General features: G+C 37.6%; 1 protein-coding gene across 1 annotated transcript in view; it reads right to left on the bottom strand.

The window, feature by feature from the left end:
- The window catches only part of Potea (POTE ankyrin domain family member A), a 98,815-nt gene that overhangs the window by 70,136 nt on the left and 13,004 nt on the right, over positions 1–15,675 (bottom strand). The window contains 10 exon segments of the mRNA XM_075984643.1: positions 2,758–2,845; positions 4,762–4,835; positions 7,174–7,246; positions 7,341–7,369; positions 8,945–9,038; positions 10,816–10,883; positions 12,281–12,360; positions 12,501–12,519; positions 13,851–13,944; positions 15,500–15,572. Coding sequence (XP_075840758.1) covers positions 2,758–2,845; positions 4,762–4,835; positions 7,174–7,246; positions 7,341–7,369; positions 8,945–9,038; positions 10,816–10,883; positions 12,281–12,360; positions 12,501–12,519; positions 13,851–13,944; positions 15,500–15,572 — 692 coding nt within the window.

Genomic DNA, 15,675 nt, shown 5'->3' with positions numbered 1-15,675 from the left:
ACTTGCCTCAAAAAAATAAATAAATAAATAAAAATAAAAGATTGCCCTGCGGGCATGTCTGTTGTACATTTTCTTAATTGGTGGTTGGTGTAGGAGGTCCCAGCCCACTCTGAACAGTGCTACCTCTTGGCAGATGGTCCTGGGTTGTATAAGAAAGCAAGCCAAACACGTCATGAGGAGCAAGGAGTACACAGTGTGTTTCTCCATGGATTCTGCTTCATTCCTGCCTCTGGGTGGGTAGTAACATGCCCTGATTCCAATAATGTATGCAGAAACGCAACAGTGTAATATGGTTTGACCGAGACTACACTGATAGCGTCTGAAGTGAGTTCTTCTGTGTCTCCTCAGCATGAGCTTCCATGCCTTGTAGGCCATTTCTCTCTTACCTAGACAATCTTTCTTTTAAAAGACTACCTATAAATCTTGTTTCAATTTTATACTAATTTATGAATCATTATGACCACTTCATTCATCTTTGTCTTACAAGAATAGCTAATAACCAAAGAATTATATTTTATAACCTTATAGAACTCCACAGACTTAGTATCCTAAGAATCTTGTAGAATTACCCAGTTTCCATACATGTTTGTTTATTTCTTTCTGGATAAGAACAAACTCAAAAGTAAAGACAAAATGTACACCTTATTTGGAGCCTACTAGGCTTTCCATAATATACAAAACCCTACTTAGGACTTAGCAGAGTTTATCTAGGTGACTCACCAAAGTCTGAGAAGCAGAGCTTCATTCCAAAAGCTAATACATGTCTATTTGAAATCTACTCTAAGAATTTACATTGCCATCACCCAAACTGAGATTAGATAAGCAGTCACAAACTTTGTAATGGACTTTTAATCTAATCCCATGAGTTTCTTCTTTCCAATTCTTGAATTCTCACTTATACAGCATTACCTTCTGAAGTGGTGGTGCTTACGAATGGACAAAATATATATGGATTTGAAAATAGACATGAATTTGAAAAACCAAGTATTTAAATATTTAATGGGTTCTCACCAATGAATATATAAGAAGAGAGGGACACATTGTTCTAGTTTTAGACAATCTTAGGATTTGGCATTCATGACACATTTTCCTCATAAGTCAAATACATTACTCTGGTTTGCTGCATATTTTTTTTAATTTTTTCAGTTTAATTATCAACTTGGCACAACCTAAAATTCCCTGGAAGAGTGCTCTCTATGTAAAGATTATCTACATTACATTGGCCTGCTTGCCAGAGGCTGATTATTTATTTATTTACTTACTTGCTTATTTGTTTATTTTGGCTAAAAACAACTATAGACTCATTGAGAACTCTTCCAATGGACACGTTTAGCCTTTCTGGATAGTTCTATGGGTGAACTCCAGCCCAGAAGCTCTCAGAGTTGTTCCCTATGAGTGCACAGTGAACTGTTGGCCATCAGTGACTTCTAGGCCAGGTGACTTTGGACACAGAGGATGCCCCACCTTGCAGGTCTCCACCCAGGTGCCTCTGCAGCAGGTAGATGACAGGCCCTTTCAAGTCAGACTCCTCCTCTGTGGATGGGTGACCTCACCAGGCTCACTTATATAACCTGTATGTAGCAAACTTTCTCTGCTGCAGACATGTTAGGTAAGTAGGAGTCCGTTAGGACGGAAATGTCTTTCACTATCTAGTAATTGGTGTTTGGTGCTTCAAAACCCACAACATAGGGCCAGCCCAGTGTAGGCAGGGTTTTCTCTGCCTCCTTGGTCTTCTGCTTCCTCTTAGTCTGTCTGGATGTCACACTTGAAACCTAGCTTCTTAATTTCAACCACAAGAAAGCAACTTGCACAGAATGCAGCCTTCCTTGACCCTCTTGAAGACACCCATGTCTCTTCCGTTTGCTTTCGCACTCTGGGTGTCACAAAGGGGTCCAATGCCACGCTCTGTCTGCAGGTTATTCAGCTCCTTCTCAAGGTCTGGTACTGACCCCCGTGGTGGCTGTGGTGGCTTGGGGAGGAGCAGAGGTGAACTTTTCCCTTACGCCTTCTCAACTTTGTTATATTCAATGAGGTGTAAAATGCCTCCACAGTGAGTAGCACCATTCCCTATGCAGGGGAGACTGGGCTGTCTACGGGAAGAGGGGAAATGAACACCAGGATGTATGTATCCACTATTCATCTCTGGCTGTGGTCATAATATGAGCAGCTAGCTCCTGATAGCGTGACTTTACTTCTAGGATGAGCTTGACCCTGGCACTTTGAGTTTAAATAATCTTCACCTCCTGTATTTTGTTTCATTCAAAGTTCTTTATCCAGAGAAAACTCGGACACTAACCCTTACTACATCTAACATACTTTACTTGCTCCTTATTGTCACTGCCTTCTCATTCTTCATTCCCCATTTTTCTCAGCTCTTTATAGCTTATTATCATATCATTGGTAGTAGGAAAACTAGAAATATAATTCAAAATTCATCTTCCTTAATGATACTCTCAAACTGTCATTGAAACTTGATAACACATTATCAGTTTTCCTTATTCTACATTTATTGATGATTTTCTTTCGTTAGTAGCATACTTCAGCCTCCTGTCATAAACAAGCATCACAAAAAAAAATGACTTTTTGCCAGGTGGTGCAAGCCTTTATTCTCAGCACTGAGGAGGCAGAGGCAGGCAGATCTCTGTGAGTTTGAGGCCAGCCTGGTCTATAAGAGCTATATCCGGGGCATCTAGGACTGTAACAAAGGGAGACCTTGTCTTGAAAAGAAATGGCTTTTCCATAAAAGGTACTGCCTACCTATTGCTTGTCCATTTGTCTTCCCTTTTCTTGAATCTGCTCCCACAGATTCATTGCCAGACATATTCGGAAGATTCTCATAGATGCTCTGTTATAATAAGGAGTGATCATGAGTTATACAAAATCCTCCCAATTGATTTTATGAAGGTGTCAAATTTCATATAATAAAATCATATGTAGTTGAATATAAAAGGAGTACATAGTAAAAGCTAAAATATTTGAAAATAGAGCCTCATAGTGCTCTTCAGACCCATCCTAACTTTTATCTTCATGTGGTCACTGACTATGTAAGCAGCATGGAAGGCCAAAAGCACATACAGGTAGACAGTAACAGATGGTTTATATATTTTAGTCAATATTTTACTTTTATGTATCAAAATCTACTTTGCATGCCCCACAAAAATAATATAATTTTTAAAGAAAATGCATACTTAAACAACTTCTCATAAATGCACTTTATGGACTCAACATTGAATATCCAGGGCACTTAAAATGCAAAAGGCAGTTTAGAATCAGATGCAATATGCATCACACACTACTGTTGGTACAATAAGAACTGGATATAATTATGAAGTTTCTTCACATAAATTAGAGATAAAAAAAAGTCTGTATTTTGTTGTTAAAATTGCTTACTGATTGGAGAAGACAATGGTCTGAAAAATGGCAAGTTGGGGAGCAGAGGCAAGATGGCATATTGGAAGCCCTAACCATGAGAAGGGAGGGAGAAAGCGATGGGAAAGTACTAGTAGAGAAATGAGCAGAGCATAGAAAACAGAAATAAAACTAAGACTTTTTCTCTACAAAGAAGCTGCATGCACCTCAGCTGCACCAATATGCTCATGCTGAGGCAGGTCTCAGCAGTGAAGTATATCCAAGAACTCCAGCTGCCCATCACCATGAAATTCAGACAGTGAGGCGGTTCACAGTGCTAGAAACCTAAACTGAAGGTAATAACTCAGCCCTCACAGAGGGGAAAGTGGAGTGAAACCGAGCAATGAAAATGCAGTAGAGATACAAAATGGAATTAAATCAGCCATAAAGGAAGGAAAGTCGCGAAGTTTTCAAAAACGTCAATTTATTTGAAAGTTACTATATGAAGTGAGGGGACCCATGCTCAAAAAGATAAAGACCAGCTATGCTTTCAGAAGCGAATCCTCGAGTCTAATTTTTATTATTCTGTGTGTAGGGGGTATAGGCAAAGCTTATCAAACTAGAAAGAGGACCATGAGATTGGGGGAAAGACTCTAAGAAAAGTGGCAGGGGTAATAGAATCTCTGAGAAATGAAAAGAGGGAACTACTGGGGAAGGAAGGGTATGATGTGAGGTGAGGAGGATCAGCCTAAACAACTGTGAAAACACCATAATGAAACCTCTTATTTAGTATACTAATTTAAAAATATTTAAGTAACAAACTTTCAAAAGAAATTCTCTATGGAATGGCTGGATGATATTGCACAAATACTACGTATTATTATATAACCTTTCCCAAGGAAGGAGTTTTTAAGTGACTGACTGCACAAGTCCCCTAGCTGCACATCTCTGTGTACGTAATATATTACAAGAGTAGCGTGATGATTTCGAGACGTATCCCACGCCCTGCTTCCTGGTTACACAGGTTAAGAGCCAACTAAAGAAACTAAAGACACATTCCTCCTGTCAAGGTGGTCACCTTGATTAGATTCCACTTGGTCTTTCATTAGAAGTTACTCCTCAGAAAAAAACAAAATCCTCTCTAAATTTAAAAGTCCACGGCCACCCACAGTCCATGCTAACTACAGACTCCTTTAATGCTGCGTAAATTATTTTTCAAGATATGGTTTCTCTTTGCAGCAGGACTGGCTGACCTAGAACTCACTTTGTAGAGCAGTCTGGCTTTGAAATCATAGAGATCGACCTGCATCTGCATCCCAAGTGACAGGCATACATCTCCACTGCCTGGCTTCATGCAACATTCTTAAGCAAGAAAAACTTTTATACCAGAAACTCTAATTTATGTTTACATACCAATGAGTGGATACTTCCCCTCTCATCAAATCTACTGTGATCTTCGTCTGATGTCACTTCTAAGTCTGGCTCTACTAATAAATATATTTAGTTAAACAAACTGTTAATATATCGTACATAAAACAATAGCAATAGATGGAGGTATCTTAAAACTTGTGTTCATAAAAATTCCATTTTGAATTTTCCTAATTAGTTTGTATCCAGCTTAACAGTTACTGAATATACAGTCCTTAAAAGCATTGCTTCCAGTCATCACCAGTATTTGGGTCAACACTAGAGTTTGACAGATTCCAGATGTAAGAAGCGTTTTTGAGATTCTTCCATACATTCAACCACCGAACAGAAATAAGCAAGCCCTCAGAAGTGAAACTTAAAATTATCACAGTAATGAACAGAATGCATATGAGTGCACTCTTCTTTATTTCTACTATGAACATTTAAATAATCCACTAAATTATTTTCTAAACAAAAGTTCCATCATTCTCCACACCTTTGTCTTTGCTACCCTGCTCCTTATATTTGATTTATCTCTGTCCACTATTTTAACAGTTTTTATCTCATCTTTTAATACTGGTTTGCCATATAAAGTATTAAGTTATGGCTCTTCCTGTACAGATAAATCTTTTTTATGTTTGTCTAAGTATTTGTTGATTTTTCAACCTTATCTTTATCACTAGAGCTTCAAATTATTTATTTACATGTATAATTCCTTTTTATCTACCCAAGTAGGAACAATTAGTCGTTTCAGTGTAAACAGTCTTTATTTCATTTTACTCAATAATGGTTTACTGTATTTTTTCTAAACACAATACCAGCTTGATACTTAAAATATGAAGTTAGTCAGACACCAGTAAAGAAACCGCAAGTATATGAAAGGAAGAAACGTGAGAGAAGGATGTTTAGTAAGGAACGATCTAAAATCAGATTATTAGAAAAGATACCACCAGCAGTCTAGTAATTTCACAGGAAACGCAAGAGTGGAGCTTGTGCTAAGGATACAGAGTTGAACGTAAGTCATGAAAGCCTTCTCTGGAATTTAAAGAAGGTTGGACCTTTTCATTTCAAAACGTTAGCTTGACAAACTAGCAAATTGGTTGGAGGTTGAATGTGCACAGTGTTGCATAAATGGAGGTAGAAGTTTTATAAGAAGTTACTGGGGCAAGATAAACATTATCCAGACCATAACTGGTGGAATGTTTATAGGAATGTTTAGTTATAAATTGATCGGCATCTGGTACAGAACAATTTTGTTAAATGAATAAATGTATAAGTAGGATTGCATCCTTGGAGAAGTAGACTTGTCATTTGAGAGAACTATAAAGGGAGTTCAGTTTAAGTTGCTTGTTTTGGGTGCACATCTTACTAGGGTGAGGGGATCAGGTTGGTGTTTTGTTTTGAATGAGTTGATTCTTTAATCTACGAAAGTCATCAAGCAATAACATCACAGTGCAGAGTCTGGGCTTCCAGATAAATGACATGAAAAACGTTTATGAAGCAACTGTAATGCTTATGTGATGTTGCATGCAAAGGCTGGTGCCACTACAGAGCAACTGGAGTCTAAAAGACACAGTCTTAGGTTAGGAAGAAAGGGAAGGCACAAGTGATGTCATATCACATTGTATAATTTATTGTGTTAGACCTGATTCCATGAAATAATGAGATAATGGCATGAAAATACAAATAGACAATTTAAAACACATAGAGATGTGCATAACCAATAAACTGATCAATTATAATAAAATGAACTTTATTTATAAATGTAATTTATTATTGTGTTGCTTACAAGGTCTTTGAAATTGTGTCTCAAAAGGGAGGCTCTTGTGTTTCAGATTGCTGGGTAAGTGAATCAACAGGCAAATAGCAATTCACTCAGCTACCCAACTACTATTTTAAACTTGGAGAACGGCCTTGGGCTTTCGCAATTTACGCCCTACAAGTCCCTAACAGTTATAGGTATTAAATCAGGCAAACTTTAGGGGATAAACGATGAAAGAAGAAACTTCTGATTTAAAGCATACACTTTCTACACAATTTCTTAGCCCCTGAAAATGCCTTTATTTTCAATTATCTACACCAACAATGACCTCTGAAGTATTTAGCTCAATACAATATTAAAATTTATAAAGTTTTTTTATTCTTCTCTCATACAATACATTCCAACTACAGTTCCCCTCCCTCCAACTCCTCCCAGGTCCCCACCTATTTCCCCTCTCCCCCAGATCCACTACTCCCCCATTCCCCGTCAGAAAAGAGTAGTCCAATATCAACCAAAGACAGCACAACAAGTTACAATCAGACTAGGCACAAACCCACCTGGATTTTTTTTCTTAAGAAGGAATGAGAAACTTCTGAGCAATTGGAAAATGTTAAAATGTTTCCTTCTAGCTACGATAATTTTATGGCATAGTTTACCTGATTTGAAGGCTGGCGTGTTCTTTGTTGCCCATGCTTCTTTGAAATCATCGTCCTTGATTTCAATAGGAGTCTGGATGGGTTTTGAAACAGGACACTTAATAAATATTGCATACATCACCCAGTGTTGATGCTCATCATCCAAGATAAAGTACAATTGTGATTACCGTCAATTGAGAATGCTCCTCGTCAGACTCTAAAATGCCAAACGGACATCAGTCAATCATAATGTTATCAAACTGAGTCCTCACGTTTTCCTTTAATAATAATTAAAGGGGGGATTGGGCAACTTTTGGGTTGTTTTCTTGTTTTCTGATTGAGGCAGCTATGTTAAAGAAATACCATGAAGCCGGGCGATGATGGCGCACGCCTTTAATCCCAGCACTCGGGAGGCAGAGGCAGGCGGATCTCCGTGAGTTCGAGACCAGCCTGGTCTACAGAGCTAGTTCCAGGACAGGCTCCAAAGACACAGAGAAACCCTGTCTCGAAAAAAACCAAAAAATAAAAATAAATAAAGAAATACCATGAATAAAAATAAGAGAAGAGCTTTCAACATATATTTTCAGCGGAGATTGTGAATCTACTGACTCTACCAGAAGCAGAATTGGCACCCGTGTCAATGTGGCGAGCGCACTGATGGATGAGGAGAAAAGGGACCTTTAACCAGAGAGCAAAGCATGACTCTGTGGACACTGGACTGCCAAAGATGTGGGGAGAGTGGGACATCGTATATGTCACTAAAATACTGTCAACAGTTTGGATCAGTTCAGTTCACACCATAAATTATGAAGAACACACTAGTGGTAACTTTTTCAAGAAAGTTCTCTGAACTATCTTTGATGATGTTCTTCCAAAAAATGAAAGTTACAATATTCTTTTTCTACACTCTTGTTGTTGACTGGCGTGGCTCAATTTTTATATTTAGTTTAGATATCTTGGTGTATTCGTGTGTGTGTGTGTGTGTGTGTGTGTGTGTGTGTGTGTGTGTGTGTTCAACACAGGATTTCTCTGTGTAGCCTTGGCTGTCCTGGAACTCACTCTGGAGACCAGGTTGGCCTCAGACCTACAGAGATCTGCCTGCCTCTGTCTCCCGAGACCGGGGATTAAAGACGTGCACTGCCACCACCCGACCCTAGTTTACATACCCTACTGCTTCTCAATCATATGAGAAGTTATGTGAACCACATGTACAGCATAACATGCAAGACATCAGTAGTGAAATGTGATTATCCAACGAAAATGTAAATTGACTTTTCAGGTAAATAGATAAAAATAAATAAATAAAAAGATAATAGAAGCCTGTTACGCGTGAAATCAATGTAGTATATATTAAACAAGTATAAGAACATTTTAGTCCACTTCTTAGACATATTTAAATACTGGAAGCTTAGTTTATGTTTCTATAGCATTTATAATGCCGCTCCATGATTTAGCTAAACTATTCTCATAACTTGCCCTCTCTGCTATATATAAAGCCTCATTTCCCATCACTCACTCCCTTCAATCACACTGTTCTTGTTCTTCATTCTCCTTCCATCCTTTCCTTAATCTCAGAATTCCTTGGGTGCTAGAAAACCCTGTAATGTAACTCGTAGTCCAGATCTTTCCGTAACACATTAAGCATGTTGCTAGAATTTAACGTTATTCAACTTGTTATTTAAATTTCTTATTTCTTACGAAACACTTATAATACTTTTAGTATCATGTGGCAGTCATCTGTTTTGAATAAATAAGTCATCGCATAGTTTTCAAAATAAAATTCTATTCCTACCTTTCATTTGTCCACTTATATTAATGTTTCCCATTTGATATCCTGTACAAGATAAATGGCCAATATTCTTTTGTGGAAGATGCTCCAAGGTACTCTGTTAAAATAAGTGTCAATACATGACATAAATGTCTCGTAGCTGCCTTCTGAGGAAATATCTCATTTTCCAACTTCAAAAGCAATTAAACTAGAAAATAAATATAAGTTGTACAGACAGTAAAACCCTTGATGAGGATGTTGTATATGCTCTTTATATCAATTTAATCCTTTTCTGTCATTTGGTTGCAAACTGATCGTGGAAAGCCAGAGGAAGCAAATGTGTGTATACAATAATGGCTAATCTGCACGTTTCAATAAGAATTAACTTCTAAATACCTAACTCTAGCTTGCATTCCGCGAAAGGAAAATTCTCAAAAATTTAGACAAATTTTATTGAAAAAGAAAACCACTCGCTATATAGTATAATATTTAACATTTAGAATACTTCTCCAATGATAGAACTTGTCTTAGAGGCAGAAGAAGACATTTTTCCATAAAAAGAATTCCTAGCTTGTCGTGTTAGGTATAAACAAAACACTGAAGAAGTTGTTTAGTATGTGTAAACAATCCTTAAATCATGTAATTTTTGTATAAAATTGTTACTTTTAGAAAAATGCTTACATGAGTGTGTATATGTTGATATTAGGATAGTTACACCAGCTTATTTCTCAGGTCCATTTGATTGGAAAATCTTCCCCCAACTCTTTACTCTGAAGTCTGTCTTTGAGGCTGAGGTGTGTTCCTTGTATGCAGCAGAAGGATGGGTTCTGTTTTGTATTCAATCTGTTAATCTGTGTCTTTTAATAGGAGAGTTGAGTTCATTTATGTTAGGGGATATTAATGACCAGTGATCGCTAGTTCCTGTTATTTTGTTTTTGTTGTTGGTGATGTTATTGCATATGTTTTCCCCTTCTTTGAGATTTGCTGCTGTGAGATCATCTATTGTCTGTATTTTTTTGGATGTAGCTAACTTCCTTGGGTTGGAGTTTTCCTTCTAGTACTTTGTGTAGGGCTAGGTTTGTGGCTAGGTATTGCTTTTTTATTATTTTTGTTTGTTTGTTATTTTTCCATTCATAAATTTACACTTCCTCCCCTCCTCCCATTCCTCTCCCGCTCCCCCACTCATCCTCCACTCTCCCCCTCCCTGCTTGAGAGATGCAGAGATGGTTCAAGATATAAAATCTGTCAATGTAACCCACCATATGAATAAACTGGGAAAAAAGAGCACGTGATAATCTCATTAGATACTGAAAAAGCCTTTGACTATATCCAGCATCCCTTTATGATAAAGGTCTTGGAGAGAGTAGGAATACAAGGAACATAGAATTAAACATAATAAAGGCAATATACAGCAAACCAACAGCCAATATCAAGCTAAATAGAGAGCCATTTGTGAACTCAGCTTTCAGTTCCTCTTCCTTCTCGACTGAATGTAATAGATGCATGGTTAAAGGGGTGGGGGCTGTGCATGGTGACGTGGTAGGGAATTGGGCTGGGTCTGGAGGGAGTTGGTGGACTATGATCAAAACACATTGTGCAAAATCTCAAATGACAATTTTTTTCAAGTTTAGCTAAAAATTAGTAGGGAGTATAAGAATATTTTAAAGTTTTGTTTCATTTTTTGTTTTGAGGGTTTCTCTGTGTAGCCCTGGCTGCTCTAGAACTAGCTAGGTTAAATTTTATAACAAGGGAAAAATGGTTTAAACGTTCAATATTTGGTTAGGATTTATCAATTCTATCAAGTAATCTAAAAACTTGACTTCATGTGGCTGATGCAATACTACTAAACAAAGGAAAGCAATACTGTGTGACATTTAAAATGAAAGTTTTCATACCAGCGGCTGATTGTTTGCGCTTTCATCGAGAATATCTTCCTCCACTGATATCAATTCTAACTCTGGTTCTGTGGGCAAATACATTTATTTAATTAAATTACATAGACTTCATAGGTAGCAATATTGTCTGTATGTTAAAAGGACTGTTTAAACCACTTTTTAAAAAAACATTGCATTGTTGCTTTCCAAGTAGAATTACAGCCAAGGCTATATTGAGCTGGATGTTTCTAGTTGGCTAAAGTGGTGGTTCTCAACCTGGGGGTCATGGGATATTTCCTCATAAGCAGCAGAGGGCGCCATACATCCTAAAGATTTGCACATCTACTCATCCACTCAACCTAAGAGATCAAAGCCTCCAGAAACGATTTCCAAAGACACTGGCAGCGAATAAATTCATAACGCACATTAATTTTTATCTTATAATGTTGCATTTTAAACCATCTGCTAAGCATTTTGATCACAAAATAACAGCAAAGCCTGTGGTCACACGGTTTCCGACATGTGAAAATGTTTTCGCCACTGTCGGGCACATTTCTCCTTCCTAATCTCAGGTTAGTGCACAGAGTCTTCCCTCGTTTCGGCTTTCAGCTCTCCGGTGACTGTAAATTATTCCTCCTGTGTCTTGTAGAGTCAGTTTTTTCTTGATTTTACTCAATAATGATTTTTGTATTCTGATTGTAAGTGGCATGAGGTTTTGCAGAATGGAAATAAAATAATAGAGTCGGATTTTTGTCGAGTTTGTGGGTGATTTGACAATTAAGAGGTAAAGCGTAACAGGACTTTTGGGGGGGGGATAAAAGGAAGAAAAAATGATAAGTGCAGCCAAGACACTCTTTATAAGTATCTTTAAAATCTAAAGTCAATCATGTGAAATTGTAATTAGTGATTTGTGTTTACAAATAGGACACGTGACTGAATAATAGGACTAATTTCACAGATACAAAAAAAGGGAGAGAAAAAAAAAAACACTTTAGATCCAGACTTCAACATGGGCTGGATTCCCCTAGTAGGAATAAAATTGCTTTTCTTGATTTTGATATGCTACTTTCTGCACACTAGTCGGAAACCTCCTAAGCAAAATGGATGTCTAGTTAGAGTCTCTCTGGATCGAGGATTGCAGGCGTGCAGCGCTGCACCCGGTTCTCCAAACAGCATCTTTAAACTGTGGAGAAATCCCACGAGTATCGTAACCTCCCTCTGCAAGTCCTTCTGGCAGAGACCCCACCCTGGAAGCCTGGGACACTGAAATACAAACGTGGCAGCACCTCGTTGAGCATACACTTAAAAATTGTATCTTGCACTCCTCATAAATACTCTTTTTTAAAAACATGGGTGCTAACATAACATTTGCATTTATATCAAGTCGTACTGTCAACTTGGGGGAAAACAGAATCAGGGTGGCATTTTCTGCAAGCATTTAATGCATTTTATTTCTATCTAAAGTGATCCACTTTGCAGAATGTACCTGGTAGGAATGGTAGCAGCTCTGTTCTTTCTGTTGCTTCATTTGTAACAGATTCTCTGGCTTCAGTGGCCACAGATTCTCTGACTTCAGTGGCCACAGATTCTCTGACTTCAGTGGCAGACTAAATAGGTTTTAAAGAAGAATATTTAAATGTTACATATGTCACAGGACATATTTAATGATTCATGGCAAAAATAAAAATCTTATTACCTTTAAGGACAAATCTTTCTCAGTCCATGCTAAAAAGCAAAAGGAAATATAATTGTTTCCATGCTTATACAACACCAATCATATGCTCATAAGGAATGAGGACAGAACTAAATTCTCATTCTTAGCTTTCCAACTATTACTCTATGATTTGAATATTTGGAGAAATATTACAAGTCCAGGCAGCAACACAACTGGAATATGCTAAACAAAACATATACTCATCTCTCAAGAGATGGTTCAGTGTTTAAAATCACTTCCCTCTCTTCCAGGGAACCCAAGCACTGCTCCTAGTGCCCACCTCGGGTGGCTCACAACTGCCTGGGGCTCCAGCTCCAGGGGAACAAATGCTGTCTTCTGACCCCTGGTGGCACCCTCACAGACATGGCTGACATTCACACAGACACACTAATGCGAACAGAAATTTAAGAATGAGTAAAAATATACTCAGAAAAATATCTGTGCAAAATGTCATAAAAAATAGCAATTTTGGTATGGCACAAAAGAACTCATAAAGTTTATCATTTCCCATATTAGAATAGTGTGAAGCTGTGTTAACTGCTTGAAGGACAGCTAATGTACATTAAATAAGACACATTCGGAAAGGCAAATCTCACGTGTTTTATCTCCTGTGTAACTTACATATGTATAAATGGCATAAAAGTAGAGATAGTATTATTCTCGGAGAAGAAGAACACCAAGAGAAGGGTTGGGGCAGGACAAGAGATTTTCATGGGGAAAAACATGAGCACAGTAAGGATGTGTTGTGAAAATTCTATGATTAAACAAATTCTTTTATCCCTGAATTAAAAATAGTAGGGGCTAGAGAGATAGGTCTGTGATTAAGAGCATGCAGGGGGGCCTGAATTTAACTCCCAGAATCCACTAGTATCTCACAACTATCTATAACTCCAGTTCCAGAAAACTCAGCGCCCCCTTCTGGCCTCCACTGGTACTTTACTCACACACATACACACACAAGAACTCATAAAATAAATCTTTAAAAACAAACAACTGAAAATAACAATGATTTTAAATTTTGAATAGCATGTTCTTCTACTTCAATTATTTATTATTATTGATAACTGGTATCAATTTGACATACCTCTTCAGTGCCTGGTGATTACAGAGAGGTGAATGAGAGACTAAAGGCTCCTACGTCTTGGAGTTCCGTCAACCCAACACTTTGCAAAGGAACAGCAATAACCTCGTCTTTGGTTTGAACACACATGGGTTGAAGTCATCTGAAGTAAACTCACTTAAGTTTTCCTAATTAATTCCAGTATTTGGCTATTAGATTACCAATGCTCGTGTTATAAACCACATTCTCCAAAATGAGACCTCTGTGAAATAAGGAGCATACCTGTCACTTTTCTTCTTGCCGAATTTTCAAATATTCTGTCTATAGCCGAAGATAAACTGCCAGCACAGCTCAGAGGAGCACTCTCAGAGATACTCTGCTAAAATTAATATTAAAATTAGTTGCATAAAATTTTTATCACTTGAAGATATGTGACTTGGTCATTTTCTAAGCAATTATACAAAAAAAAAGAGGGATGTGTTTAAAATCTCAGTGTTTCAGTATCAAACCTTATACATGCCTCTCTACATCAGGCCCATCTTTGTGGCTTTATGTGCAAACTTTATAGGGCTAACAATCCCACGAACCAGACAAGGCAATTTGTAGGGAAAATATTCATAGGTAAAAGACTCTTACTTGCGTGCATACTTCCAGAGAGGAGCTACAGGCATAGCTCCTAACTCTGAGATTCCACAATGGAAACAAGGGGGCATTTTAAACATGTGCATGCGTAAACACAGGCAACCAAGGGATGCTGAGAGAGGGGGAAACAGTCTTCCCCAGAGAAGAACAGACCAATTAGTTATCCACATAAGCAACATGATACAGACTGAGAAAATTGTATTTGTATGTTTAGGAATACACACAGAGATATAGTGTAACAACAATATTTTAAGGAGACCATGAATTTGAAAGAGAGAGCAGGGAGGTACATGGGAGACTTTGAAGGGGGGAAAGAGGATGGGGCAATGATGTATTTATAGCCTAAAAAAAAATAATGTGTTTTTTAAGATATGAAATTAAACTTTTGCTATGTGATTAGTATGAGTTTCTGCATTTAGAACTGGATTTTAAATGCAATTCTTTTATTTAAATTTTTTTATTTTACATACCTCCCCCAGTTCCCCCTCCTTCCCATCTCCCAACTCCCCTCCTCCCCCACATCTCGCCTCCAGAACTGGACTTTGTTTGAAGCAAAACATAACAACTTTGACCACATAAGCAGCTTTCCTTGCACTCCTCATAAAATGGCTTAGAAAATGCCCAATATTCTCTATAACACAAACTTTGAGAAACAGATGTTTAAGTTCTAGATTTTCACATTTCTAATACTGTTACAGTTTAAATACAGAATCAAAGATTAAAAATAGAGGACACACTCTTCTAAAAGATTACAGAATGCCAAAATTCAAAGTGTCCTTAAAAGAAAACATAACAAAAATCAAAAAGACAAGAAACATGAATTTTTTTAAAAGATAAATTTAAAATGTAAAGAAAACAATTCTGCTAGATGCCCTGTGCTGTTGAACCTAAAGGCATCATGGAAATTGATTACTATAATAACACACTGAGTATATTAAAGATTCACTTGGCCATTATCAGTCATGTTAATATAAAAGTCACAGTAAGCTACGTTTATCCAAATAATCATTGACAAAATGTCAAATATTCTCTATTATTGGAAGCCTATTGCTAATACAATTTCTCTTGGGCTCTGTATTTTCACTCCATTTCCCCACAGCCTCCCAGTAGTTGCTAGACCTTTTCACTGATTGCCACATTGACAATTGCTGTCTGTGGCTGCTCACGATCTTATTTCTGCTGATTGACTTTCCATGTGCTGAAATGGCATCTGGACCGCTACTAAACCTTAAGAGTAAAACAAAACAAACCTGGGGCAAGGAAGCGCACTCTGCAGAGGGGCATTTGACCTTGGTGTCACAGCTACACTCGTCTTCCTTCATGACAGGCAAGGGAAGCCCGGGACTAGAACAACCGGAAATCCTACAGAGCAAATTATGCAGCAAATATGGGTGGGCACAATTCTGAAAATTTTAGTTGACCGAATTTTTTAAAACAGAAGCAAAGGAAGAAGAAAGAAAACAGA

The sequence above is a fragment of the Microtus pennsylvanicus genome, chromosome 9 (assembly GCF_037038515.1).
Source record: "Microtus pennsylvanicus isolate mMicPen1 chromosome 9, mMicPen1.hap1, whole genome shotgun sequence".
In the NCBI taxonomy this organism is placed as follows: Eukaryota; Metazoa; Chordata; class Mammalia; order Rodentia; family Cricetidae; genus Microtus; species Microtus pennsylvanicus.
Note: the sequence above shows the minus strand (reverse complement) of the source record. Positions and strands in the feature narration are given on the sequence as shown.